Source organism: Castor canadensis, chromosome 6, assembly GCF_047511655.1.
Source record: "Castor canadensis chromosome 6, mCasCan1.hap1v2, whole genome shotgun sequence".
Taxonomy (NCBI): domain Eukaryota; kingdom Metazoa; phylum Chordata; class Mammalia; order Rodentia; family Castoridae; genus Castor; species Castor canadensis.
In genome coordinates, this window is record NC_133391.1 from 123,300,187 (window position 1) to 123,326,203 (window position 26,017).

A 26,017-nucleotide genomic window follows, 5' to 3' on the forward strand; every position below is an offset into this window, starting at 1 on the left:
CATTCTGTAAGTCAGTACATAGTAGTTTTGGTAGAAGCATAAACACAGAGTGTTTATTCCAGTAAGAACTTTCCATGAGGGAAGTGGTCCAATGTAATCAATCAGGTACTTGGCTAATCAGTTTGTTACTGGTTCCAAAATCTCTATGAGTTTTCTACTGCTGCTAATAACAAATTCCATGAATTTAGTGACTTAAAACCATAGGAGTTTATCATGTTAGCTCAAAATTACAACGTGATCTCACTGGCTAAAATCATTGTACTATCAGGGCTGGATTCCTTTTGGGGGGCTCCAGGGGAGAATCATTTCCTAGGTTTTCAAGCTTCCAAAGGCCATACACTTTCTTTGATGCACTTCCTCCATCTTTAACTTGAGCCAAATCCTCTCATGCTATCTTTGCTCTGCTCTCTCTTTTGCCTCTGGTACACTGGCTAGACACTGATAAATATAGGAAAATCCCCATGTAGTCAAGTTATCTGATCAACAAACTTAATTCTGTCTACAACTTTAATCCTTCTTTGACATGTGACCTAACACATTCACAATTTCCTGGACAGCTTTGTAGGCCATTATTCTACCTATGATGCTGCTGCATTCAATTTGTTATTTTATTTAGGGCATTCATGTATGTGTATTAGGAGATTGATCTATCATTTTCCTTTTGTCATTAAATTTGAGAACCAGTCTTATTTTAACTATGAAAAATGAATCAGAAAGTCTTCCATCTTCTTATGTCTTCTGGGAACATTTATATAATTTGGGAATAATCTGTTTCTTAGAATTATCTTATTTTTGAAGCTTTGGTAAATTCACCCATTAAATTGGACCTTCCTTTCTTTAGGCCAAAGATTTGATTACCTTTTTGGCTCTTTTAAGGTCTTTTTGTGTTTCTTCTTCCTGAGGTAGTTCTGGTGATTGGTTCTGCTCATAAATTATGTAGTTTGATTCAAATTTAGTACTGTGAGAATGGACATAATATGTAGTTTAGTGCTGTTTGTCATTTCAAGCAAGTTTTTTCTCTCCCCTCCCTCATTCACTTCACTTTGATCATGGTTGTTAAAAGTTTGTTGCATTCACTTCACTTTGATCATGGTTAAAAGTTTGTTGACTTCATGATCTAGTAGAAACCAATTTTTATTCTTTATCAATTCTACAGGACTTTTCCCCCCTATTTAATTAACTTCTGATTTTATTTTATTTTATTTAAATTTTCATGGCGATCCTGGAGGTTGAACTCAGGGCCTCATGCTTGCTAGGCAGGCACTTTACTGCTTGAGCCATGGTCCCAGCCTTTTTGCACTGGCTCTTTTTGAGATATGGTATCACTTTTTGCTCAGGCAGATCCGGACCACAATCATCTTATTTATGCTTCCCAAGTAGCTGGGATGAGATGCATGTACCCCCATGCCCAGCTTTTTCCATTGAGGTGGAGCTTGTAAACTTTTTTTTAAAAATTGTGCTGGGTGTGGGTACATTGTGGCATCTACAAAGGTTCTTACAATGTATCAAATATATCATACTTGAATTCCCCCTCTCTACTTTTCTCCCCCATCCCTCTTCCCCTGATTCCTGGAACAGTTTCAACAGCTATCATTTTTGCATTTACATACATGTGTATACATTGTTTACACCATATTCATCCTCCCACCCCTTACCCAGCCACTTCCCCCCTACCACCTGTGCCAACCCCCTGGCCCTGCCTCGCCCTCCAATTTTGTAGAAGAAAAAACAAAAGATAAAACAAGAAACATGAAGTTTTGCTAGTTTGAGATAAAGACAGCTACACAGGGAGTATTCTTGTGTTGCTCCCATGTGTGTGTATATTACAGCTCCATTTGATTCGCCTCTACCAGTCCTCTTCACCCGTCCCTAGTCCACTTCCCATGGTGGCCCAGCTAGTTTAAGATTTCTATATTCATTCCTGTACAGTGAGCACATCAACCTCATTCAAGCTTTTGGTTTCCTTCCCTTGCCCTATCGCTCCCTGCACAGCAACCCTTAGTGTGACTCTTGTCCCACAATATTACTACATTTGTTTTAGGTCTACATTCCGCACATGAGGGAGAACACAGCTTTTGGCCCTCTGAGCCTGGCTAACTTCACTTAAGATGATGTTCTCCAGTTCCATCCATTTACCTGCAAATGACAAAATTCCATTCTTCGTGGCTGAGTAAAATTCCATTGTGTATAAATACCACATTTTCTTAATCCATTCATCGGTAGTGGGGCATCTTGGCTGTTTCCATAGCTTAGCTGTTGTGAATAGTGCTGCAATAAACATGGGTGCCCAGATGCCTTTGTTGTAACCTGACTCATATTCCTTCAGATATATAGAGGTGCAATTGTATGGCAGATCTAGTTTTTTAAGGAGCCTCCATACTGTTTTGTTGGGTAGAATATCCAAGGACTGAAATTGTTTTCTTCCTGTGCTTGAAATACCTTGCTTCATGCCCTTCTTGCTTTGAAGGTTTCAGTTGAGAAGTCTGCTGTTACTTCAACAGGTTTACCTTTACATGTTATTTGTTTTTTCTCTCTCACAGCCTTCAATATTCTTTTTCTGTTCTCTGGGCTGCTTTTATGATAATATGCCGTGGAGAGGTTCTATTTTGGTCAAGCCTGTTTGGGGTCCTGGAGGCTTCCAGTACCTGAATAGACAACTCTTTCTCAAGATTTGGGAAACTTTCTGCTATTATTTTGTTGACTATATTACATATCCCTTTGACTTGCACCTCTTTTTCTTCATTCCCCATGATTCACAGGTTTGTCTTTTGGTAGCGTCACTGAGTTCTTGCATATTCCTTTCGTAGCTTTTGAGTCTTTTGTCTAAGAGTTCGTATATCTTTCTTTAATAACTTATTTTGTCTTTAAGTCCTGAGATTTTGTCTTCCACTTGTTCTGGTCTGCTGGACTGACTTTCCCTGTTGGTTTTTTTTTTTTAATTGGATTTAAGAAGCTTTCTATTTCCAGGGTTTCTGTTTGATTCTTTTTTTTCTGAGGTTTTCCATATCTTTGTTAAATTCCTCTTTCATATCTTGTGTTGTCTTACTTCATATATCTCTTTTTTTATAGTCTACTTTGTTTCACTTTGGAGTTTGTTGGAGTCCTGAGTTCACTTAGTTGTTTCTGTGTCTTCTTAAGTTTTTTGTTGTTGTTTTGTTTTTTTTGTGGTGTCTTGGTATTTCTTGAGTGCATCTTGTACTTTATGGTTAACTGTGTCTTGTAGCTTCTCCATGACTTTTTCAGTGATATTGTCCATAATTTCCTCTTTGAGAGATTTTTTTTGTGGGTGTCATTGAGCTCATTGGTAATATGTATCATTGTTCTGTTGGGGTCAGGAACTGGGTATTCATTTTCTTCATTTCTCATTAATCCTCTATTTAATTGTTGGTCTTCTGGGGGGTAGGATTTCCTGGCTTCATTCATCTCCCCATGTTTCTATGATGTGCTAATGTTCTGTGAGGGGCTAATTGGGGATTTAAATCACCTGTTATCTGTCCCTTGACTCAATTACTGTGCTATGAGTGGCTTAGTCATTAGCTAGGTTGATGTGCTATTTCTGTTCCCTGACTAGGTGGTATAAATTAGCAATAACAAATTCACTGATTCAATACCAGACCAGCTATTTACAAAAATATGTAATGAACTCCTTGGTGATATTATCTATAAACTGTGGAGATTGGCAGTTGTTTGGGTAGAGGTGAATACTTAGATATTGAAAGAGCTGGAGCTGGGGGGGGGGGATGTGAGGAGGGGGTGAGAGGCATGGGGTTCTAGGGTGCTAGTATGTGTTAAGGTATAGTTCAGTTGTTGTGGGGGAGGGTGCTATTGCCAGGGATTGCTGAGGGATAGGAAGGATGGGATAATGTGTAAAGCTGGTATAATAGACTAGTCAGTGGGTGGTGTGTTTTGAGGAGGTGGAGGTAGTGGAGGGGGAGAGGAAAGTGAGGCAAGGGAAAGGAAGGGGGAGAAGATGGAAAGAGACAAGAAAGAAAAAATTGGGGTAGAGAAAGGAAAGTGGGGCAATAGAGGGCTCAGTAAGTTGCTAGGATAGAATAGAGAAGGGAGTTAGGTAACAGTAAGATGGAAGAAAAAATTAAAAGTTAAAATTAAAAACTAAACAAGTAAAATAAAATTATATATATATATATGATTATATATATATATATATATATATGATTATATATATATATATATATTCAGTTCAATGAATGTTCTGGACTCTTTCTTCTGATTTCAGGTTGAGGTGGTGACGCTTATTTTTTATAGGGGCTTTGGCCAAGACTGTCGCTTCTTAAGGTTGGTATGATAGGCTGCTGCCCTATCAGACAGCTTTGGGGGAGGCTTAGCTCTGGGTGTTTAAGCCTGGGCTTCCTTAGTGGAGTGAGGCCTCTGCAGCAGGCAGGTTCTCAGAAGTGATCCCATGAGGGCAAGCCTGTGAGTTAGAAATGAGCTTTTCTTTTGGTGAGACTGTTAGTTTCGGCTTGCTTCAGATTTCTGTGCCTGGCCAGTGCAGTGCTTGGCTTTTCCCACAGGGGCTGCTGAGTCGCTCTTGCCTCAGATGGGCTTTTTCAGGTGTTCTGCATCTCCCCTCCAGACAGAGGGGAAATAGTCCCTCCGTGTATTTGGCCACCAGTTTTGCCAAGAGGGGCTACAATTGGCTTCCCAGCCATGCTAGAATATGCTATTCCCTCCCAAACAGTGTGTTGCACAAATCTGGCGGGTTAGCAGATTCGCTTGGTTGAAAATGGATCAGCGAAAGGGCAGTGCAGGCAAAGGTTTGTGTGTCTGCTCGTGTTTGGTGAGTTCTGGTCTTTCCAGATGCTTGCAGCAGCTCTCTTTCTGTGGGTCTCTGCATTGAATTATTGTTGGTGAGGTTGCAGACTCCAAGGCAGAGAGAGGGATCTGCACAGGCGGGTGGCAGTTGGAGGTTCTGCGGATCCAGGTATTCCCAGATGCTTGCGGATCCAGGTATTCCCAGATGCTTGCGGGTCTCTGTCATTCTCTGCGTTGTGTTTTAGCTTTACAGATCCAGTCAGAAGGGAATTGAGGAGAGGGAGGGGGGGGGGGAGAAAACAGCTGGAACTAGCTGACCCTGCTCCCAGCTGCTCCTAGTTGGCAAACAGCCAGCCAGGCTGGCAGCAGCTGCCTGACCCTGTGCCCGTCTGTTATGCACTTTAAAAAGTTAGTTTAAGGGTCCAGTCAATGAATATTATGTTCCTCCTAAGTGTTGGCAGTATCTTGGTTAGCAGAAAAAGCAGTATTACCTGATCCTTGCTGCCACGAAAATCTGGAGTAATTGTTTGAAATTGTGCAGGTCAAGGAGGTCCCAGGGTCCGTCAGCTATCTGCCATCTTGATTTCTCAAATTTTGTAAACTTTTTTCCCAGGTCTGGCCTGGATCCTCATTCTTCCTGAACTCAACCTCTGAAATAGGTAGGATTACAGGTGTGGTTGGATACTGTCAGACTTGTTCTTTATATTTTTCTATTATTTGAATCTTTAAATTAAATATTTGTCACAAACATGGAGCTAGTAATATTTAATCAGAGTCTTAATGAGAATCACCAAAGAACCTGATGCATTATTAAGGGGTCATTTTTTGTTTCTTTGGGCTTCAGATTCTTTTATCCTACTATAAAATTCTTTTTCTTAATTAGTTTCTTTTAATAAAGAAAATATATTGTATTTTAACTGTACAAAACAATGGGTTTCATCGTGACATTCCATATACCAAAATCAAGCCAAAATGGATCCCAGTCCTAAATGCAAAAGTGAAAACTACAAAACATTTACAAGGATCCAGGAATGGGGGGGGGGAGATTCAAATAGGATATATTTGATACATTGTAAGAACATTTGTGAATGCCACAAGGTATCCCCACCCAGCACAACAATAGGAAGAAATAAAAAGAAACAGGGAAAATTCACAGTGACTTTCACTAGGCAAAAGTTTGTAAAAAGAGGGCAAAAAAGGCAAGAATTATAATTAAAAAAAAGAATAAACTAGATTTCATCCAAAGTAAAACTTTTGTTCTTGACATTGTAAAGAAAACGCAAACACAACCCACAGATTTCCAACACGTATATGAACTTGAATGCTGAACATATAAAAACTTTTAATCACAAGAAAACAAATCATTTAATTTTAAAATGAGCAGAATATTTTTAGTATAACCTACAAGTAAACAGATGTGCTCAGCAGATAAGCACAAGAGAGAATGCAGAGTAAAACTACAAAGAGATACCATTGTAAATTCACTAGAATAGCTCCAACTCAAGTGACCAAGGGCTGATGAGACATGAAACAATTGTAACTCTCGTGCACTGTTGGTGGGAATGTAAAATTTCCATAGCATTCTGGGACACAGTCTGATGGTCTTTTATAAAGTTAAACACATACTTAGCATATGATGCATAATGGTTTCACTCTCCTAAATTAGCCAGGTGAAATAAACCATGTCTATATGAAGACTTGTGCCTGATTAATTACAGCTTCATTCATAACAGCAAAAACAACTCACATGTCCAATTGATGAGTGAACAAATTTGGAATGAAGGACTACTACTCAGTAATTAAAAAAAAAAAAGAACCATTTGTACTCACAAAAAATAAAGATGAATCATTACAACATAAGACTAAGAGAAAAAAAGTCCAACACGAAAAATTACATGCAGTATGATGATACTGAAGTTATGAAATTTTTAAAACTTAGTGGTTGCCAGAGATCAGTAGTGAGGACAGTGGATTAAGGACAGAATTTTCAGAATGATGGAAATGTTCTGTATCTTGACTGTGATGGTGGTTCTATGACTATGTATTTGTAAAACTGTATTGTAAACTCCACTTTAGTAAATCTGACAAAAACAAATAACCCCAAAACCTCACCTTCTATTAAAGGTCATAAGAGAACTGAGTAAATATAGAGATACACTATATTGATGGATTGAATTAATAAAGATGGTATTCCTCTCCAAATTCATCTTTAAGTTAAAGCAGTGAAATTTGACCTATTTTAGGAATTTGTTCATCAGTTATTGAATAACAATCCCCTAATTATCTAATGCCTGTTGACTTTATCATGATGTCACCTATTTCATTTCTAGAGTAATCTTTTGTTTTAATTAGTCTAGCTAACAGTTTATCAATTGTATGATCTTATTTAAAAACCACTAGCTTTTGGTTTCATTCACATTCTTGCTGTGTAGTCCAGGCTGGCCTCAAACTTGTGATCCTCCTGCCTCAGCCCTGAGTGCTGGGATCAACAGGGTGGGCTTGCTCCTTATATTGTGTTGAGATCTTCTTTCTCCAGTTTCCAGGGGATGCTGAATACTGACTTGTTGTCTTTTCTGTTGTAGACACATAACACTTAAACATTTCCTCCTGGGTACTGCTTTGCTGGCATCCCATCAATTTTGCTATGTAGTATTTTAATTTTTTTCAATTCAAACTATTTTCTAATTTCATTTGTTATTTCTTTTTTGGCACTTGGGTTAATTAAAAGTAAATTCTTCACTTTTCACATATTTAGGAATGTTTGAGGAATAACAGATATTTGTTACTAATTTCTAATTCAATTCTATTGTAGACACAGAACATACTTTGATTGTCTTAAATGCTTTGTGATTTAGTGAGACTTGGCTTTTGGTCCAGAATATAATCTATTTTGGCAAATATTTCATGTATATTTAAGAAGAATGTGTTTTTGATTGCTATTGGGTTAAGAACTATATAAATAACAATTAAGTGAAACTGAGTTATAGTGTTGTTCACATCTTCTGTAACATTACTGAATTTTGCCTATCAAGTATTGAATATCAACTTCTAATTATAATTATGAACATATCATTTTTCCTTGCAGGTCTAGCAGTTTTTGCTTCATGTACGTTTAGGATTGTATGTTCTTGAAGATTGTTGGTTTTTTTTTTTTTTTTTTTTTGGTTTCTTTTTGGCAGTACTGGGGTTTGGACTTGGTGCTTGCTGGGCAGACACTCTACCTCTTATGCCACTACCCTACCCTGCTCTTGAAGAACTGACTCCTTTACCATTATGAAATGAATGCTTTATCACTGGTAGTATTTTTTTTTGTTCTAGCATCTACTTTGATGTAATTTTTTTTTTTTTTGCGGTACTGGGGCTTGAACTCAGGACCTTCACCTTGAGCCACTCCACTAGCCCTTTTTGTGATGGTATTTTCAAGATAGGATCTTATTAATTATTTCCCCTGGCTGGCTTCGAACCATGATCCTCCTGATCTCTGCCTCCTGGGTAGCTAGGAATACAAGTGTGAGCCACTGGCACCCAGCCTGGAATATGTTTTGATTTTTACATGGAGTATGTTTTCACTTATTTCTATCTTTAATTTTAATTTTAAGGTACATTTCCTATATACAGGAAATGGGCAGTATACAGCCCATTGTTGGGTTTTCCTAGATTAAAAAAAATCCAACCTGAATCCAGGTATGGTGGCCCACACCTGTACTTCTAGTCTTCAGAAGACTGAGGTAGGAGGATCATAAGTTCGAGGCAAGCCTTGCTACATAGTGACACCCTGTCTCAAAATACAAATCTGATCTGACACCACTGCCTTTTAATTGGGATAGTTAGACCATTTACATTTAATGTGATTATTGGTATGTTTAAGTTTAAATCTACCATCTTTCTATTTGTTGTCACTTTTTTCTCTGTATCTGTCACCTTTTGGAGTAACATATGATTCCATTTGATCTTTTAACTTTTTAAGTATAGGTGTATTTTATTATCTTAGTGTATATATGTTTAACTATCACAATCTATCTTTGAGTGAGATGATACTCTTTCACATGTAATAATCTAATACTTGCATATCTCCCTCCCACCTTTGCACTATTACTGCCATACATTTTACATTTACAAGCTAGACATCCCCTTCTATTTCTGTTTAAAATATATATATTTTTTTATATTACATTTTAATAAATTTTTATATTATTATTATAGGTTTATATATAATTTTTTTGGTGGTACTGGGGCTTCAACTCAGGGCCTCATGCTTGCTAGGCAGGCACTCTTACTGCTTGAGCCACTTCGCTAGTCCCTGCTTAAACATATTTTGAAGATTTAAATAATAAAAATTCAATATACTTACATAATCATCAACTCTGATACTTTCGATGCTTTTATGTATATACAGATTTCCATTAGGTCTCATTTTCTTTCTGCCTGAAGGACTTTCTAAAGAAAGTCTAAATGCCAAAGCCTTTTTTTTTTCCAGGCTGCATTCACTTTATTTTTATTTTTTGTTTTATTTATGGCTGTATCAGCTCTGGGGTCAGTTTTGATAGATTTATCTCATGGATCATATTTTTCTGCTTCTTACATGCTTTTGATTTTCTATTGGATGGCAGACATTGGGAATTTCATTTGAGTGCTGTATATTTTTGTATGCCTGTAAATATTCTTTAGATTGTTGTGGGTTGCAGTTATAATACTTGGAAACAATTTGCTCTTTTTAGGTCTTGCTTCTAAGATGTATTAGGTGAGAGTGCAACCTTTAATCTACGGCTAATCATTCCCCACCATGGAGACAAGACGTTCTGTGCCCTCTACCCTCCATCTAAATCCTAGCTTTTCAGTCATGCTGACGGTAATGGGTATCACTCCTCCTTTGTGTGAGCAAAAGGCACTGTTATCTCCAGTCCTTCCAGACAGTTCTTTCCCTAGCCATGGGGACTTTCCTCACAAGTGCTCATCAGTACTCAGCTGAGTTCACAAAGGGACCTTATGCAGATCCTGGAGTCCTTAATGGCAGCCCCTTCTTCTTCCTTATTGTTCCCTGTGAACTGTACTCTCCACCTGAGTTTCCCTAGACACTTAGCTTCACTTCCTCACCACAGGGACTCTGCCAAGCTATGCTTGCACTCCCTTCCTGCTCCTGGCTTAGAATTCTTCTCAAGGCAGTAATTTGTGAACAGTCACAGATAGGGCTCACATCTCCTGTGACCACATCCCTTAGTATCACTGCCCTTCACTGTCAGATGGTCAATATTTTCAAAGCCATTATTTCATATTTTGTCTGTTTTTAGTTATTTCAGGAAGGAAGGTAAATCAATGTCAAAAAGACCCTGAAATGTATGCAGAAGAGACAGGAGCAAAGAAGAATTATCCTATAAGACAGTGATTCTGTTATGCCCAAGACACAAACATCAGCATCACTTGAGAACTTCGCAGAAAGTAAATTCTTGGTCCCTCACCAAGTCTTACCAAATTAAAACCCCTGTAGGCAGAGCCCAACAAGGCCTCCACGTGACTCTAACACATGATGAAAATTGAGAATCACTGCTATAAAATATTAAGATATATATATTTCAGTTAGAAAAGTAACATGACACATAAAAGCAAATATAGAAAATTGTTAATGCAATAATCTAGATGATGGGTATTCATTATAAAATTTACAATTTTGCCAAAAAAAGGCACAGACATAAAACAGACCAAACAAACCCTACAGAGAGTTCAGAAATAGTGCAGTATGCATAGGTATTGACACACAAGAAAGCCTGCACTGCAGATCAGTAAGGAAAAGTAGGCCTGTTTAGCTGATACAGAAAACCATGGAGCAGATGCCTCCCTTAGACAGTGTACTGCAGTGGACTTAGGTTGGACTAAAGATCTTTCTGGGCACAGTCACTCATACCGTAACTCCAGCTCCTTGGGAGTCAGAAATAGGAGGACCACTATCCAAGATTGGCCCAGGCAAAAAGCAGAGACCTTGTCTGAAAACTAACTAACGCAAAAAAGGGCTGAAGGTGTAGCTCAAGTGGCAGAGCTCTTGCCTAGCAAGCATAAGGCCTTGAGTTCAAACCTCAGTACTACAAAAAAAAAAAAAATCTAAATGTTAACAAAAAAATCTTTGTAGCTAATAGAGGTAAGTGTGGGAGAAAATCTTTGTAATTCGGGATCAGAAATGATTTTCTTGTAAGAATGAAGCATAAGCCAAGCTTAGTGGTACATACCTATAATTCCAGTACTGCAAGGCTGAGGCCCTGAGGAAGTGTCACAAGTTCAAGTTCAGCCTGGGCTACATAGTGAGTTTGAGGCCAGCATAGTGAGTTTGAGGCCAGCCTGGGCTACAAAGTAAGATATGGACTCAAAAAAAAAAAAAAAAAAAAAAAGAAGGAAAAAGAACAGATTTGTTCACATCCATCTTGTCTTTTTTTTTTTAAACAAAAGATACCATAAACAAAGGCCAAAATACTGTGAGCTGAAAGATGCTTGCAATATCTTAAATGACAAGAGTCAGCATGATGATACAAGCCTGTAATTCCAGCACTCAGGAGGATGAGGCAGGAATTCAGGTTTTATAGCAAGTTCCAGGCCAGTCTGGGCTACACAGGAAGACCCTGTTTCCACTGCCCTCTCAAAAAGACAAGAAAGTAGTATTTGAAATATCCAAGAAACTCCTGCAAGTTAGTCTTTAAAACTTCAGAAAGATGGAAAAAAGGAGACAAATAGGCAAAAAGAATAGGAAATTTACAGAATAGTAAACCTTAAAGAGGTACCTAGTATAGGGACTTGTCAAGCCCTTCAGGAATCAACAGAATGAAGTTTAAACAAAACATCAAAATGCAATGCTATATCCACCAAACATGCAAAAGTTAGAAACATCACATATGTGTTTGCTAATGTGTGGGGAAATGAGACTTTTCATGTCAAGTTAGTGAGAGTATAAACCGATGCACTTTCTGGGAAATGATTAAGCAGGACTTAGTGAGATTACATAGTATTTCTGACCAAGAAGCTGCATTCTTAGATATGTATTAAAAAAAAATTCAGAGGTCCAAGACATGCTGGAAGATACTCACCACTGCACTACCTCTGACAGGGGCATGGTGGAGAAAGTGGAAACACCATTGCATTCATCACTACAAAAAAGCAGGGAGTCAGGCCATTGTGGGGGAAAGTCTATAACCTACTGCATATATTTATAGAAGTAAAAGCCACAGAATTTTTTTTCTTTCTTTTATTTATTGTTTTATTCATATGTGCATACAATGCTTGGGTCATTTCTCCCCCTTGCCCCCACCCCCCTCCCTTACCACCCACTCCGCCCCCAGTGCTTCTATGGTTTCCTTTATTTCTTCTTTTGCCTTTTCAAATTCTCTATTTTTGTTGTCTTGGAATTTCTTGAGTGTCTCCTGTACATTTTGGTTGAGCATATCCAGTATCATCTCTATAAAATTCTCACTGATTACCTGTAGTATGTCTTCTTTTAAATTATTCTTGTGGGCTTCATTGGGTTCTTTGGCATAGTTTATCTTCGTTTTGTTGGAGTCTGGATCTAAGTATCTGTTTTCTTCATTTCACTCTGGTTCCTGTACTAATTTTTTGCTGTGGGGAAACTGGTTTCCGTTTTTCCATCCTTGCCTTGATATTGTTATTGTCCCTATACTGTGTGCAATTAAGTATTTTCTGGCTGGTAATAATAGCACTAGTGATATTTAGAATGGAAGGGTGAGAGGGTATGGAAAGCAAGAAGTTAAAGGAAAAGGGAAAAACAAATAATCAAGTAGAAAAAAAAAAAACAAAGAAACAAAAAAATTTTCAAAGATATAAAAAGGGAGAGACAGTGTACTAATCAACCATAAGGTGAAAAGGCATTAGAGAGAGAGAGGATTGAAAATAAAAAATAAAAAGAGTGAAGATAAGAATAAAAATAAAAAAGTAAGTAAATGAAAGAAATATATATATATATATATATATAAAGTAAAATAAAATAAAACAAAATAAAAAATAAAAACCAAGTCAAATCCAATGAAGTTTCAGTCTTAATAATTTTGGTGTCGGTCTCAGTCTCCAAACCTGGAGATGGTACCTCAGATGTTGTTCTGTAGTTGTCTCATCAAAGAGCAGACATAAAGTAGAACAAAACACACACACACACACACAAAAAAAGCCCACCAAGTGTCCCAAGTTCAAATGCAATACTTTAAGTTTTTCAGCAAGCAGGTGTAGTTTGGTTGTTTTCTCATCCCAGGTAGGGAGAGAGAAAAAAAAAAAGTCTGGAGACAGTTCTGTGAAAGGCTATCTGCAGCCGTAGCTTGCTGCCCGCTGCTGTCAGCCTGCTGTTGCTGGAGGCTTTATTTATGCAGATCTCAGGTGTGAGTTTAGCACTCATCTGGTCCTGCAGGAGTTCTCCTGTGCGCAAGCCGCTGCTACAAGCTTTCCCTTTTCCAAGCACACTGGAGGAGGTGACACTGCACCTGCTTTCTCAGGCCGGTGTGTTTACTTACAGCTCACATGGGAAGTGTGTCTTCCCCCCTCTCGTGTGGAGTTTTCCTCCCTCCACTCTCACAAGCTTTCCCACTCCTGGTTGCTGGGCGCCCGCCCCTGCTCTTGCCGGAGCCTCTCCAGCGAGGCCCGGCTTGTTTATTTATGGTTCCAGGAAGGATTCCCCTCCCCTCCTCTTCCGAGCTCAGGGCGCCCCACCCTCTTTGCCATGTGTCTTTATTGTTCTTATTTCTTATTACTCAGTTTCTCTTTTTTCCCTGGGTGGGGGTTGGTCTATCCAGGGGCTATGCTGATCTAGCCCAGGGTTGTCTGTGGGAGTACCGCGTACAGCTTAGCTCACCTTGCCCGTCTTCCCAAGCTGTCTGGGTGTGGGCAACTGGCAGCCCAGGGGCCCTCCTGGTTTCTCCTTTTAACGTGAAGTGGAGATTCTCTGCGCAGGCTAGAGGTGTGGAGGAGTCAAAGTTTTGCCTCTTCTTGGTGACCTTGACTGCAAGGTGTGTCTCCAGCGTCTCTCCAAAATTTCACTATAGGAGGCTCGCTTTCTGCTTCCTCCGTCTAGCCGCCATCTTGGAATTCCCATAATTTCCTAGTTATTATTCACCCATAAATTTCATCTTAGATTTTTCTGTGAGCAGTTAAAATTAACCAGTATGTAGTTTTAGAAAAAAAATCAAATTGTCTCCTTATAGAGATGTTAATTTGCTTTTGTTTACTAACAATACCAACTACATTTCTGGCCCCACTGTATGTGGCTTTGACATTGTTTCTTGAAGCTCAAATCTGGTTTTGAGATTTTTCAGTTTGTATATCCCCTGCTAATTTTTATGGAGAGCAAAGTGTGAGTCCTTGAATTCCTGAAACTGTCTTTAGTTTTGCCTTCTGGTTGGAGTAACTTTCAAGTTCTGACATATTTATTATTTTTCTGACTACTTGCATCTAAAGCTGCTTGGGTGAGTTGATGTCAGATTCTGCCTACTTAGCCGTCACTCCATGTTTTAGAACCATGTAAGAATGTTCTTCCTACCTCATCTAACATGTCATGAAGATACCATGTGTCTAGAAGTGTGTGCATGTTTGTTTCTAACTTGGTACCCATTCAGTGTGAGAACCTCTGTTAGGCTTCAACTCTAGACAATTTCTTGAGTACCGTTTCCCTTCATTCTGGTCCACACTTTCCCTCCGAGGGAAGATTCACATGGGAACATGAAGACTTCTCTTTAATGTCTCATTTCCCTTCTGTTTCTTAGATCATTTGCATTATGTTCCATTTAAATCTAAAGAGCTTACAGATTTGCTCTTTAAGTGACTCCTTCCTACTCTTCAGCCCATCTGTGAACTTGACAATTGTTTTACATTAATTCTATTATTATTTAGGAGATGTGGATCTGAATAAGTGATGGAAGGTCTTATCTAGTATTTATGAAATCTTGGTTCAATCCCCACCATAAAAAAAAAAGATAAAAATTTGGTTCTTTCACCTGTCATACATTTAAAAAATTCAGTATCCTAACTTACCCCCCAGCAGGTGTCATTATGAATATTGATGCTTTTGTCTGGTGACTCTCTTCATCATGTTTCAGTGATTTTTCACTGGTGTGTAAGTCTAGAAACTATGCTTCTTGCTCACTGAAAACTGAGGGTGGGCAAAGGAGTACAACTGGGCAGACCACACTAGCTCAATAGGATCTTCTTAATCTTAAGTGTCCACATCCATTGCTCCTCCCTTGAACCCAATGTCCCTCCTGCATACTGCTTGGCATAAAAAAGGAAGCTGACCTAACCGAGTTCTTATAATGTGACGTCTCAACCATTATTTAGAACTTTCATGATCCTTCATCCTGTCTTCACTTTTGGGACTGCTCTCAAGCCAAACCCACTTTTCACGCTAAAACTCCTAAGCTGTGTGCCAGTGGCTCACACCTATAATCCTACTCACTCAGGAGATTAGGAGGATCGTGGTTTGAAGCCAACCCAAGGAAATAGTTCACAAGACCCTACCCCAAAAAACTCATCACTAAAAAAGGGCTGGCAGAGTGGCTCAAGCAGTGAGCCTGCCTAACAAGCATGAGGCCCTGAGTTCACACGCCAATGTTGCCAAAAAAAAGAAAAAGAAAAAAAACTTCTCTTATCCTATCTGCCGTTGGCCTTCAAAGGATTACTCAAAATTTATTGATACAAGTATGGAGTGGTGGCCCATGCCAGTAAAAATCCCAGCCCTTGCGAGGCTGAAGCAGAAGGATCACAAGTTCAAAGCCATCCTGGGCTGCACAAAATCCTGTCTCAAAAAAAAAAAAAAATTATTGACCCAGCACACTACCTTCTTGCTTTCCAAAATTACTGAGATTAAAGAATACTTTTACCTATAATAATATTAAGTACTAATAATTTTTGTCCTTTCTAGGTATGTGGGAACTGGAAGCATGCTACCTTAAGCAATCTACTTTGTGATAGTAAGTCTGTGAATGATTCATGTTGTTCTCAGTAGAATGAATGTTCCTTTGAGGGAGGCTGTGAGGAGAGGATAGCACAAATGTAAGACATATTTAGTATCTGTGTTGGACAGGCATTACTTTTCAAGAGTACTGAAGATGAGACTTATAATCATCTATCCTAAAATCCATGTTCCCAGCCCATACCTTGAAAGAAGTTTGATTACACTTAAGGAAGGTCAACTTAGGAAAAAATAGGTTTAATTTCATGCAAAGTAAGTTTTATTTGAATTGGGTAATATACGAGTTTTTCAAATTTTATCCTGAAATTAGATTGAGGGCTGACGGAGAAACTAGATAGGTCATACACATGTAGTCTGATGGGAAATCATCACTGCTTCTAGCTGTTATATTTGAAAAGAAAATTTTAACAGAAGGAAGATCCTTTCCTCAGTTGCTTTCCATTAACAATCCTAAAAAAAAAAAAGTTCAGGGTTATTTTGATAATTCTCTTACAAAAATGTTTAGGTGTTTTTCTCTATCATAAGCTTTCTTAGCTTAAGTATGTTATGGAAGATCAAACATTTTAATCTTGAAAAATTGTGTCATGAAGGTCAGACTACATAGTCCTAAAAACACAGCATTCCTTTAAACTAAGTGACTATCTATCCTGTGGACTTGTAAATTCTGTAAAGGTAAAAAATTCACAGGTAAATCTGTAAAATGGCCAAACTTTCATGGAAGCTTTTATTAGATACAAGGAAATATACGAAGACTCGAGTTGCTGCCGAGCTAATCTAGATTCTCTCCCTCCCCCTTTATTTAGAGGCACCTTGTTCCTCTGTCATCATCAATCATGTGTGTTCATCAATGCGCTTAATGAATCAAAAATATTTTAAATTTTATGACTTTTCCATAGGGAATCTATTCACTAAACATTACAAGAATATATTAATAAAATGCAGCATAATGTAGATTTGACTTGTCATCAATGCAAACATTTCCCATCTTAATGGCTTCCTTCAGAAATAAAAAGCCAGTAACTTAAGGTACACACCACTTGTTCCATACTCAGAAATAGAGGGGTTTTAATGTGCGAAAAGCATAGTTGTATATATTTCTTTCTATGAGAATTCCACTAACTCTGAATTTTCATAAGATAAGCCACACAACTTTAAACAGCACTATTTTGTTATCGATCCTCTGTGTGTTACTTCCAACAATTCACATATTCACAAAGATTTGGAATGCTAAAAAATGCTAATAGATAAAAATACTATATAGCTGCTAATGGGAATCCTTTTTTAAGTATAGCAAATTAGTAATTAAAGGTTTAGTTCTCTTTGTATTCAAAAGAAATTTTCAAGTATATGTACATCTCCAAGTCTAGTCCAAAGAGATCAGGAAAATATAAAGTAAGTATGTAGGGAATTTTAGACTTTACTGATTCTGATGAATTGATGATTCCTTAATTAATCAGCATAAAACTTTGTGGCAGTAATGCTATACTGAATAAATCATTCTTAATAAAATAATTTTTATTGAAATAAAATTTACCATTTGGGGTAGGAAAATTTAAACACTGGTTTCAAAAATTTGCTACATAATACTTGCTAAAAGCCAGTTCTGAGCACAGGCTTTCACTGTACTTTACTGAACAGAATATAAAATAAAAATGTCTTCTTCATTTCCTTAAAAGATTTATTTTGGGCATTACTAGGGCTTGAACTCAGGGCCTCACGTTTGCTGGGCCACTTGTTCTACCACTTGAGACACTCTGCCAGCCCTTTTTGTGTTGGGTTTTTTTGAGATAGGGTCTAGTGAACTATTTGCCTGTGCTGACTTCCAATCTCTGTCTTCCTGCTCTCTGCCTCCTGAGCAGCTAGGATTACAGGCTTGAGCCACTTGGCACCCAACTAAATGATTAAATTATCACTCTATTCAAATTTTGAAACTTTAGTACTACTATCACAAAAATTCTGATGAGTCCTTATCATTCAATTTTAATTTTCAAATATTCTGGAGGAAAACTTAGCCTATTAGTTTATATAGAAACTTGTTTTTTTAATGTTATATTATATAAACCTTCTTACTCAACTTTGTATGTTTCAAGATCATTACAAAATTTAAAATTAGACTGAAGTAAAATGACAGTGCATACATAATGTGTTACACTTAAAGCATTTCAATATAATATGTAGACAGTGAAATTAAAGACCACTGAAGAAGCCCAATTTTGTGGACCTTGATTCCTTTTCCAAAATTATAACCTACATATCTTAGTCATGGTAAAGTAGTTGAAAATTCCGCACATGAAATCTGCAATTATGAATTCTTAATGAAAAGTATAATGTTACTGTGAAAATCTGCAATCAATAAAAGGACAATGTGACTATTTTACAATGCCAAAGTTAATGAAGGGAACACAGAGACTTGTCTTAAAGAAGCTATTTGTCATTGTTTGTTTAGAGATTACAATACACATACAAGTGAATTTTATCAAAATACAGCACATTTTTCTACTATATTCATAAAAATCAATTCCTATGTAAATAGTACTGAAAATCAACTAAAATGAGTTAAAATTTACAAAGAGTTGTTAAAGGGTTTCAATCAAAATTATTAAAACTATACAGTACAATAACTCATTGATAATATCTTGAAAGAAGTGCAATATTTGAGTTCACATAGTTTTAAAAGTGCTGCCTATTTGACTATAAAGAATGGAAAGTGAGTCCAACTCATTTTTGCAAAAATAATGCATGTTGGTATTTTAGCTAGTCCTATAAGTCTTAATTAAATCAAGGTTGAAGAAAAAAGCAAAACACATTAAAAATTCTCATTACATTTCTTAGAAATTAAAAATGAATGCAAGAACTGCATATATTGCTTTAATAAAAGTTTTCAGACTAGCCTCAACTAAAAACAGTTATTGGTCTTCTATGGCACATTTTTCTGGTCCAAATAACCATGCATTAATTCTTACCATTGCATGTTACTCAAATTTTATTTGATTACATAGAACAAAAATAAAATTAATGGTTTGGATAAACAATATTAATAAGTCTCTATTATCCAATATTTGTTACAGTAACTAAGAACAAAGGCAGTTGGTGGTAAAACACTATTACAACTTAGAAACCCTTTAAAGACTCTATCGAGTTCACATTTAATGTTACCTGTAGGACAGCCCTTTATTTGAACATGTTCACACACTGGTAGGCCTCAGGACCCATCCCTCTGCTCTACAACTTTCCACAGCAATTCTCTATCACTGGGCCAGTTTCACAAACTTGCTTTGGTTTGCTAGCTCCATACGTAAACCCATGTCTCCTTTTACTTTCCCAAGGCAATGCAAGGCCAAACAAAACTTGAGGCTTTCCTAAACCTTCGTACATTTTGTTACAGGCAACACAACCTTAAAACTGGCCATTTCTGTTTCCTTTGCTGCTTAAAACAAAAAATTATAAATTAGATACTGATTATAAAACAGATTGCAAGTACCACCATTTGCCAAAAAAAATCAGGGAATTTCCATAGCACAGAAAATGCATGGACATGCATCTACAATAGAGTTAAAAATTTCCTGTAACTAAAAAATTAAAAATTGAATCACCAGTAGCAAATGTATACTCAATGGCTATGACAAGTACAGATCTTGTAGAGCTCATAAAATGCAATTATTGTCTTTTTATCTCTTTAAAAAGACGTTACATATTTTATTGCATTATTTATTCATAAAAACATATTAACATATTAACTTTTTTCATTCTTTGCTTCCAGATTTTTATAGGATATAACTGTTTTAATCTGGCCTTGGAAAGTGAACCTACCAGCACCACCTTCACCTACTCATTCTTCAATTCAATATACACATAGCAAAAGCCAACACTTCAAATCTCTTGCCCACATCAAAAAAAAGTACTTTCAGCAGAAAAACATTAATACCAGTTGAATAAAAATAAGGGCATAAAAGCTATGAGATAGACAGCTCTGCCATCTGTCTCTGGCTACAATCAAGGCTAACTATTGCCTTGCATACAGTTCAGTCATGTGTATGAAATTCAAAAATAAACTTACAATCTATACAAAAACAATGTATGTTTGTTTTTGTAGCCTTGATTGCTATATTTAAAAACCTAACAAATTTTACATGGTATGAATTCAACAGTCTCCTTTATATTCTGTACAGTGGTTCTTTCCCTCTAAGCACAAGTTTCATTATTTCATTAATGTACAAATTTGAACATAACTGAGTTCTTTATATATAAAAATAGTCAAAATATTAATTTCCCCTGCAAGTCTCTTCAAATCTTGCTGTCCTTTCCCCCCTTTTTTTCCACAGTGCTTATGAGGAAACTTCTCGTACAATGATGAGTTCTACTGCATTCTGGAAAGTTTTTAGCAAGGACACTGCTTGTCCATGTTCAATATTGATAAAACTGTAGCCATTAGCCTAGAAGAAAGAGAAAAAAATCCTTGTAGGAAGAACTTTTCATGGTAATTTATTTGCATTTATCAATATAAATTTTTGCTAGTTTAATAAAGATAAAAGAACCACTTCAGTAATTTAAAACAACAATAGAGTAATGGTCCCTATTTCATACCTAGAAAATGAAATCTCTGAGGATGAAGCCTAGGAACTTGTATTTTGTCCGTGTTTTCACACAATTCTGACATACCAGCCCAATCAATGTTATGAAGCTCTCATCTAAGAGAGTATTAAGACAGGGTGTGTGTGTACGTGTGTGTCGATGTGTACCTAGTGTGTACTGTGTGTGTGTCTGACATGTACCTAGGGTGTTTGTGTGTGTGTTGATGATGTGCACCTAGGTGACCAAACTGCAAGGATAACAGGGGGAAGCCATCAGATCAAGGTTAACATTATATTATAATTATAATTAATTATTATAATTAAGGTTATTATAATTAAGGTTAACATTTAATTAAGTCTTATTCTGCACCAGATACACAGTTCCAAGTGCTTCAGATGAATTAAATTCTTCAATTCTCACAACACTCAAAGATTTGGTCATCTTATTTAAGAAAAGAGAAAACTCAGATGTGGACAGGTTAAATAAACCACCTCAGTCACAAAACTGAAACCACAGATTCTCAAATGGTTCAGAAAAATGTGTGTGCATGCATGTGTGTAGAGGGAGGGAGAAAGGAAAAAAGAAAAAGGAAGAATATGAACATTAATGTGGAAAAGTATTAACAACTGGTGACCAAATGAAGTTTGTTACACTGTTTTTGCAGATATTCTTTGAGCTTGGAATTATTTAAAAATTTAAAAGTTAAAAATGTATGTTTTAATGTATTTTTTCTAAAAAATATGGAATGTTTCACGTGTGCCATCCTTGTACAGAAGCCCACTTTAATCTTCTCTGTATCATTCCCATTTTAGTACTAAATTATGTTTTTAAAAAGTGTTGGAACCAGGATTCAAACTCAAGTGGTCTGGGTCCATAATGTGCTTTCAACTACTAAACTCCAATAACTACCAGCTTTTGGTTTGAGAGTTACTTCTCACTGTGATGTGAACTAACAGTGAGGTATGAAGGACTGCTACATTTGTGTCAAAGGCTTGACTTTTTCCTAGGAAAGTACTACACTGCATGTGTTTAGGTAAAATGAGTTGCTGAAGGAATAGAGAAAAGGAGGGGACATGGGAAAATGAAAAGCGTTTCTCAGATTTTGAAATTTTCCTCTCAATTTTGACAGCCAACTTCCAAGAAGTAGTACTCAGATCCTCTAAATTTATAAAAATTAACATCCTTGAACTGATACAAAATGTTATATCAAACATATAAGCATGATTTTCAAGATATAAAGTGAAAAATTTTAAGCTATAAAAACAGTGTTGAAAGTGAAAGAAAACAGTGAGATTTTATCTTAATTACCTGAATAATTTTATCACCTGGCTGCAGTAATTTTGATGCTGGTCCCTCAGGTTGTACCCTTGTTACAAATATACCCTTTAATAATAATAAAAAGATAAGTATTTAACAAAAACATTATGCACAAAAAACAGAGTAGCGATGAGCAATTTTTCTTTCACACCATGCAGAAATTTGAATCATGGTACAAGTTGTCTCCCTGATTTCTCTGGGAAATATTATGTATTATTCAGAGTAATTTTTGTCTCTAGTAATTCTGTGAGTCTAGGGATTTGGGTTAAAGTGATATTACTTCTATACATTTGTAGAAAAGCAGTAAGAATATTAAAAATTGCAATTAAATTTTTGGTTAAACTGTTTTCCTCAATTAACTAGAACTGATCCAAATTTCAAAACAAAAAACTAAACAATACAAAAGGAACTAGATTTACCTAAGTATCTACTAGATTTTTCAATTACATATAAGAAGTGTTGAAATAATGAAACCTTATGATTGTTCAAGAACATATAAACAAAACTTACATCATCATCAGGTCTGAATGGGTTTCCTCTACCCCCGACACCTCCTGATATGCTAAATCCAAGTTCTGGATCCTTTTCTACCCTTATTCGAATCTGATTTAATATGAAAATAAAGGAAACGTTACTATTTCAGAAAAACTTACAACATAAGAACATCCATATTTAAACACTGGTGAATTAACTAAGTTCAAGCAAAGAACATGTAAGGACTGATCAAAAATCAACATGTGGGCAGGTAAAGTGAAACAACAGAGAACATCATGTTAATGAGTTAGTGAGTTAAAGGCAAAGTGAGATTACAAAGCATAGCTCCTAACTTTATTCCTTGTTTTATGGAGATAAGGAATCAACTAATGTTGACCCTATTTTATGTTTTAGGTATCATGAGTTTTGATATAGTGTTTGCACACAGACATGTATATTCTTATCTGTTTTCATTTGCGGAACATTCAAATTACACAGTATCTCTGCCTACTGGCTTTTTTCTAAGATAAAAGAATGCTTCAAAGGAGTTGGGATTTTAAAATCTGAAAAATTGACAGTCGCTTTTATAAGACTGCAAAAACTAAAATTTTGTTAAAGAATACTCCGTTTTACCAAACCAAAATGAATAGTGTTTGATCGCTATTAATAAATTATCAAGATACATGAGTGAATGGCCCATAACTTTTTAAGATTAAATACTCAAAAGTAATTTGGAAACTACAGTCAAATTTCAATCTGAGAATTAAAACTCGTGAGAATTATATGCCATTTCAGTTTAATGGTCTAATTATTTACATTCCTGAAAAAGGTCTAATTACTGAAACATCATCAATGTTTTGGAAAAGCAACTGCCTTAGAATAAAAAAGAAAAAAAAAAAAAAAACCTATGTCCCAAATACTAAATTCTGTGTGATATGATCATAAAATTAAGCTAAAAACTACAAAGTTTAACACTGAATAAATTGAACAGAAAACTAAAACTTTAAACAAAATGGTAAAATCTATGTTAAAATTCTATATGGATTTATTGCTAATAATTAAAAAACCTGGAAGAACACAAGAAAAGCTCAGTCTCATATTTCAAACAGTTGTTCTTACCTCTTGCTTTGCCAGTTCATGGCCTTGTCTAGGAGAACAATGGGGCTGTGTATATGGAGGTTGGTGGACCACTTTCAGCATCAAATAATCAATTAGTTGTTCTCTAGAGGGATGCCTCACCACAGATGCCTGAGGGGGGTGATGTATTTGACTATAATTTGCCTGAGGCCTGAGAGGCTGGCCCATCTGTCCATTACTCAAAGGCATCTAAGAAAAACATGAAGTATCTTAAAATGGCTAATAGTAATGTCCTATTACAAATATTTGGATTTTCTTTTGGGAGCATTACAAAAGCACTAAAGTTTTAACATTCCAAATTATACAATGCCAGATCACTTACTATTTTCTTCTAATTTAAAACCTTAAAAGAAAAAAAAAAGCCATTGTCTTAATTCTAAACTTGCTTAAGTGCTTGCTGATAGTCATTCTTTTAAAATGAAAGTCTTACTTTAAATTATTTGCTTCTTATAGATATACCTATCCTTCCTTACAATTACCAAATGTTAAAATGCCAAATAGAACACTGAAGTTTTAAGTTGTTAAGAAAGGATACTCTATTAGAAGGGTAAATCAAATCACATCTCATACTAAATCAAAACACACATACAAAAAATGCATTTAATATTTTTTACAGACAAAAAAATAATTCTGGTGCAATTTTTCCGGATTTGTATTTTTCCACATTTATTCCTTTCTTTCGATTTAGCTACGATTGTAATGGAAAACTGATTTATTCTGTATGTGTATGTATATCAGTATTTTTCAAACTCTAAATATTAATTTCACACAGAACATTAACCACAAAACTTAAAATACAGATATTCTACTTTATTTTTCACAAGCTGAACAAAAATCTTAAAATTATTTTGCTGTTTTAATGAGCTACCTTTAATACCTCAGTTTTTGTAGATTGAACCTGAACTTTAGGCCTAAAATGACCTTTGTAGAAATGTAGCTAACAGCTTATTTTGTTAGTGTGAGGAAGCTGGCTGAAAAATAAGAGGCTACACTTATAAATGTTTGCATATAAACAGATTTTTGCAGCTGGGTGTGGTGGCTCACACATGTAATCACAGCTACTTGGAGGTAGGAGGATCTTGATCTGAGGCTGGCCCAGAGCAAAAGCAGGAGCTCCTATCTGAAAAACAAACTAAAAAAAGGGGGCTACAAGCATAGCTCAAGTGCCCTGAATTCAAACCCTAGTACTGAAAAAAATTTTTTTTTGTATAGATGGGAAGTTTAAAACTTCCTTGTTGGTTGTTAACAGAAAGATAAAAAGGAAATTATCAGAAAACTGTAAGGGAACTAGTTGAGCCCCACCTCCCTAAAATTATGGAGAACAGTCTGGCAAAGTTTCAAAACTGCACATTATTATTGTTGTGAACTTGTATCTTGCTAAAAGATACAAAGAAGTCTGGTTTTGGTGAAGAAAATTTGTAACTCTTAAAAAAAAAGTATACTTTTTTTTCTTTCTTTTTTTTGGCTGGAGGCATGGCTGGAGGCATGGCTCAAATGGTAGAGTGCCTGCCTAGGAAGCAAAGGCCCTGAGTTCAAATCCTAGTACTGTCCAGTTAGTACTGAAGTCTGGGAACTACATGGGTGTTTTATGATAGCATACAAGGATTATACTACGCTGTGACAAATCTTATAGTGGTGAGAGAAGGAAAATGAAATGCTGTATTACCCTTAACTTTTTTGTAAAAAAAAAACAAAAAAACAAAAAAACCCACCTATGGTGGTTTATTACTTAATCGCTTGATTTAAAGCGACTGATCTGCACAGGAGTGATTAACCAGTTGTGCTGTTGCTTTATTACTTCTATACAACTCTGTTAATAGCCCTGGCTTTTCTCTGTTTTTACTCTTTATTCCTATGTGCAAATTCAGTATATTTCTCTTGAGAAAAATCTAGACAATATTTACTAATTACCACTGACTTATTTTGTGTGTGTGTGTGTGTGTGTGTGTTCTAACTCAGGGCCTCCCACATGCTAGACAAGCACTCTACCACTGAGTTATACTCACAGATCCCTGGCATATTCTTTTTTATTTGGGGGTTTAAGACTAGGTCTCTCTTTGTAGCTCAGCTAGCCCTGAACTCTCAACCCTCTTGCCTCAGCCTCCTGAATGCTTGGATTAGATATGTGCCATTTACACCTAGACTGATCTATTCCTAAGATTCCCTGCCACCTGGATATTTGGTCTTACTTAGGCCAGGGTTAAACATACACATGAAAGATACTAAACTATGATTAGCAGATGCCTCAGGAGATAAAAATAATAATGCGTAAAATAAACTCACTAACCTAAACTACAAAACTGGACGACAGTGCACAGTTAAAAGAAGAAGGGGTAAAATCAATAGGACTGAATGAACTAATACATATTAGATGGCTAGGACCTCCCCTCAAGAGCAATGCAACAGTTTAATGTTTTATACAATAAATGTGCTTCACAATTTTGTCTGGCTGTATTAGAGGCATGTAACTAGTTAAGAAAATGAGAAAGAATAGCTGAAGGGACCATAAAGAATTATCTATCTGGCACTGGGCACAAATAATCTATCTCTAAATGAGTACTACTTTTTTACTACAACATATTAAGAATATAACCATGATCTATTTTCCTACCTACAGAAGTCTTTCAAGGTGATTTCTAATTACACTTAAATAATTTTAAAATGTTTCTAGTAATAGTAAAAGATCCTACAATGAAGAATTTAAGAAAAGTTTACTTTCAATTCTCCAAATGGGTTTATTATAACAGATACAAAAAAAATAATAGGTGGTACTACAGAAATCCAAACACAACAATAAAA

The 26,017-nt window shown here is 36.2% G+C and overlaps 1 protein-coding gene and 1 pseudogene across 10 annotated transcripts in view; both read right to left on the reverse strand.

The window, feature by feature from the left end:
• Positions 1–16,416: 16,416 nt before the first annotated feature.
• Erbin (erbb2 interacting protein) overlaps positions 16,417–26,017 on the reverse strand; it is a 117,924-nt gene continuing 108,323 nt past the window's right edge. For 6 of the 10 annotated variants that reach the window (XM_020165920.2, XM_020165915.2, XM_020165919.2 and 3 more), the window contains 4 exons: positions 23,201–23,407; positions 22,118–22,210; positions 21,599–21,673; positions 16,417–20,151 (listed from right to left, as the gene is read on the reverse strand). In XM_020165920.2, coding sequence (XP_020021509.2) covers positions 20,044–20,151; positions 21,599–21,673; positions 22,118–22,210; positions 23,201–23,407 — 483 coding nt within the window. In that variant the 3' untranslated portion in view covers positions 16,417–20,043. The remainder of the gene's footprint in view (positions 20,152–21,598; positions 21,674–22,117; positions 22,211–23,200; positions 23,408–26,017) is intronic. The other 4 variants (XM_020165922.2, XM_074077378.1, XM_074077377.1 and 1 more) reach the window with 1 other exon arrangement.
• LOC141424469 (U6 spliceosomal RNA) lies at positions 21,025–21,123 on the reverse strand (annotated as a pseudogene).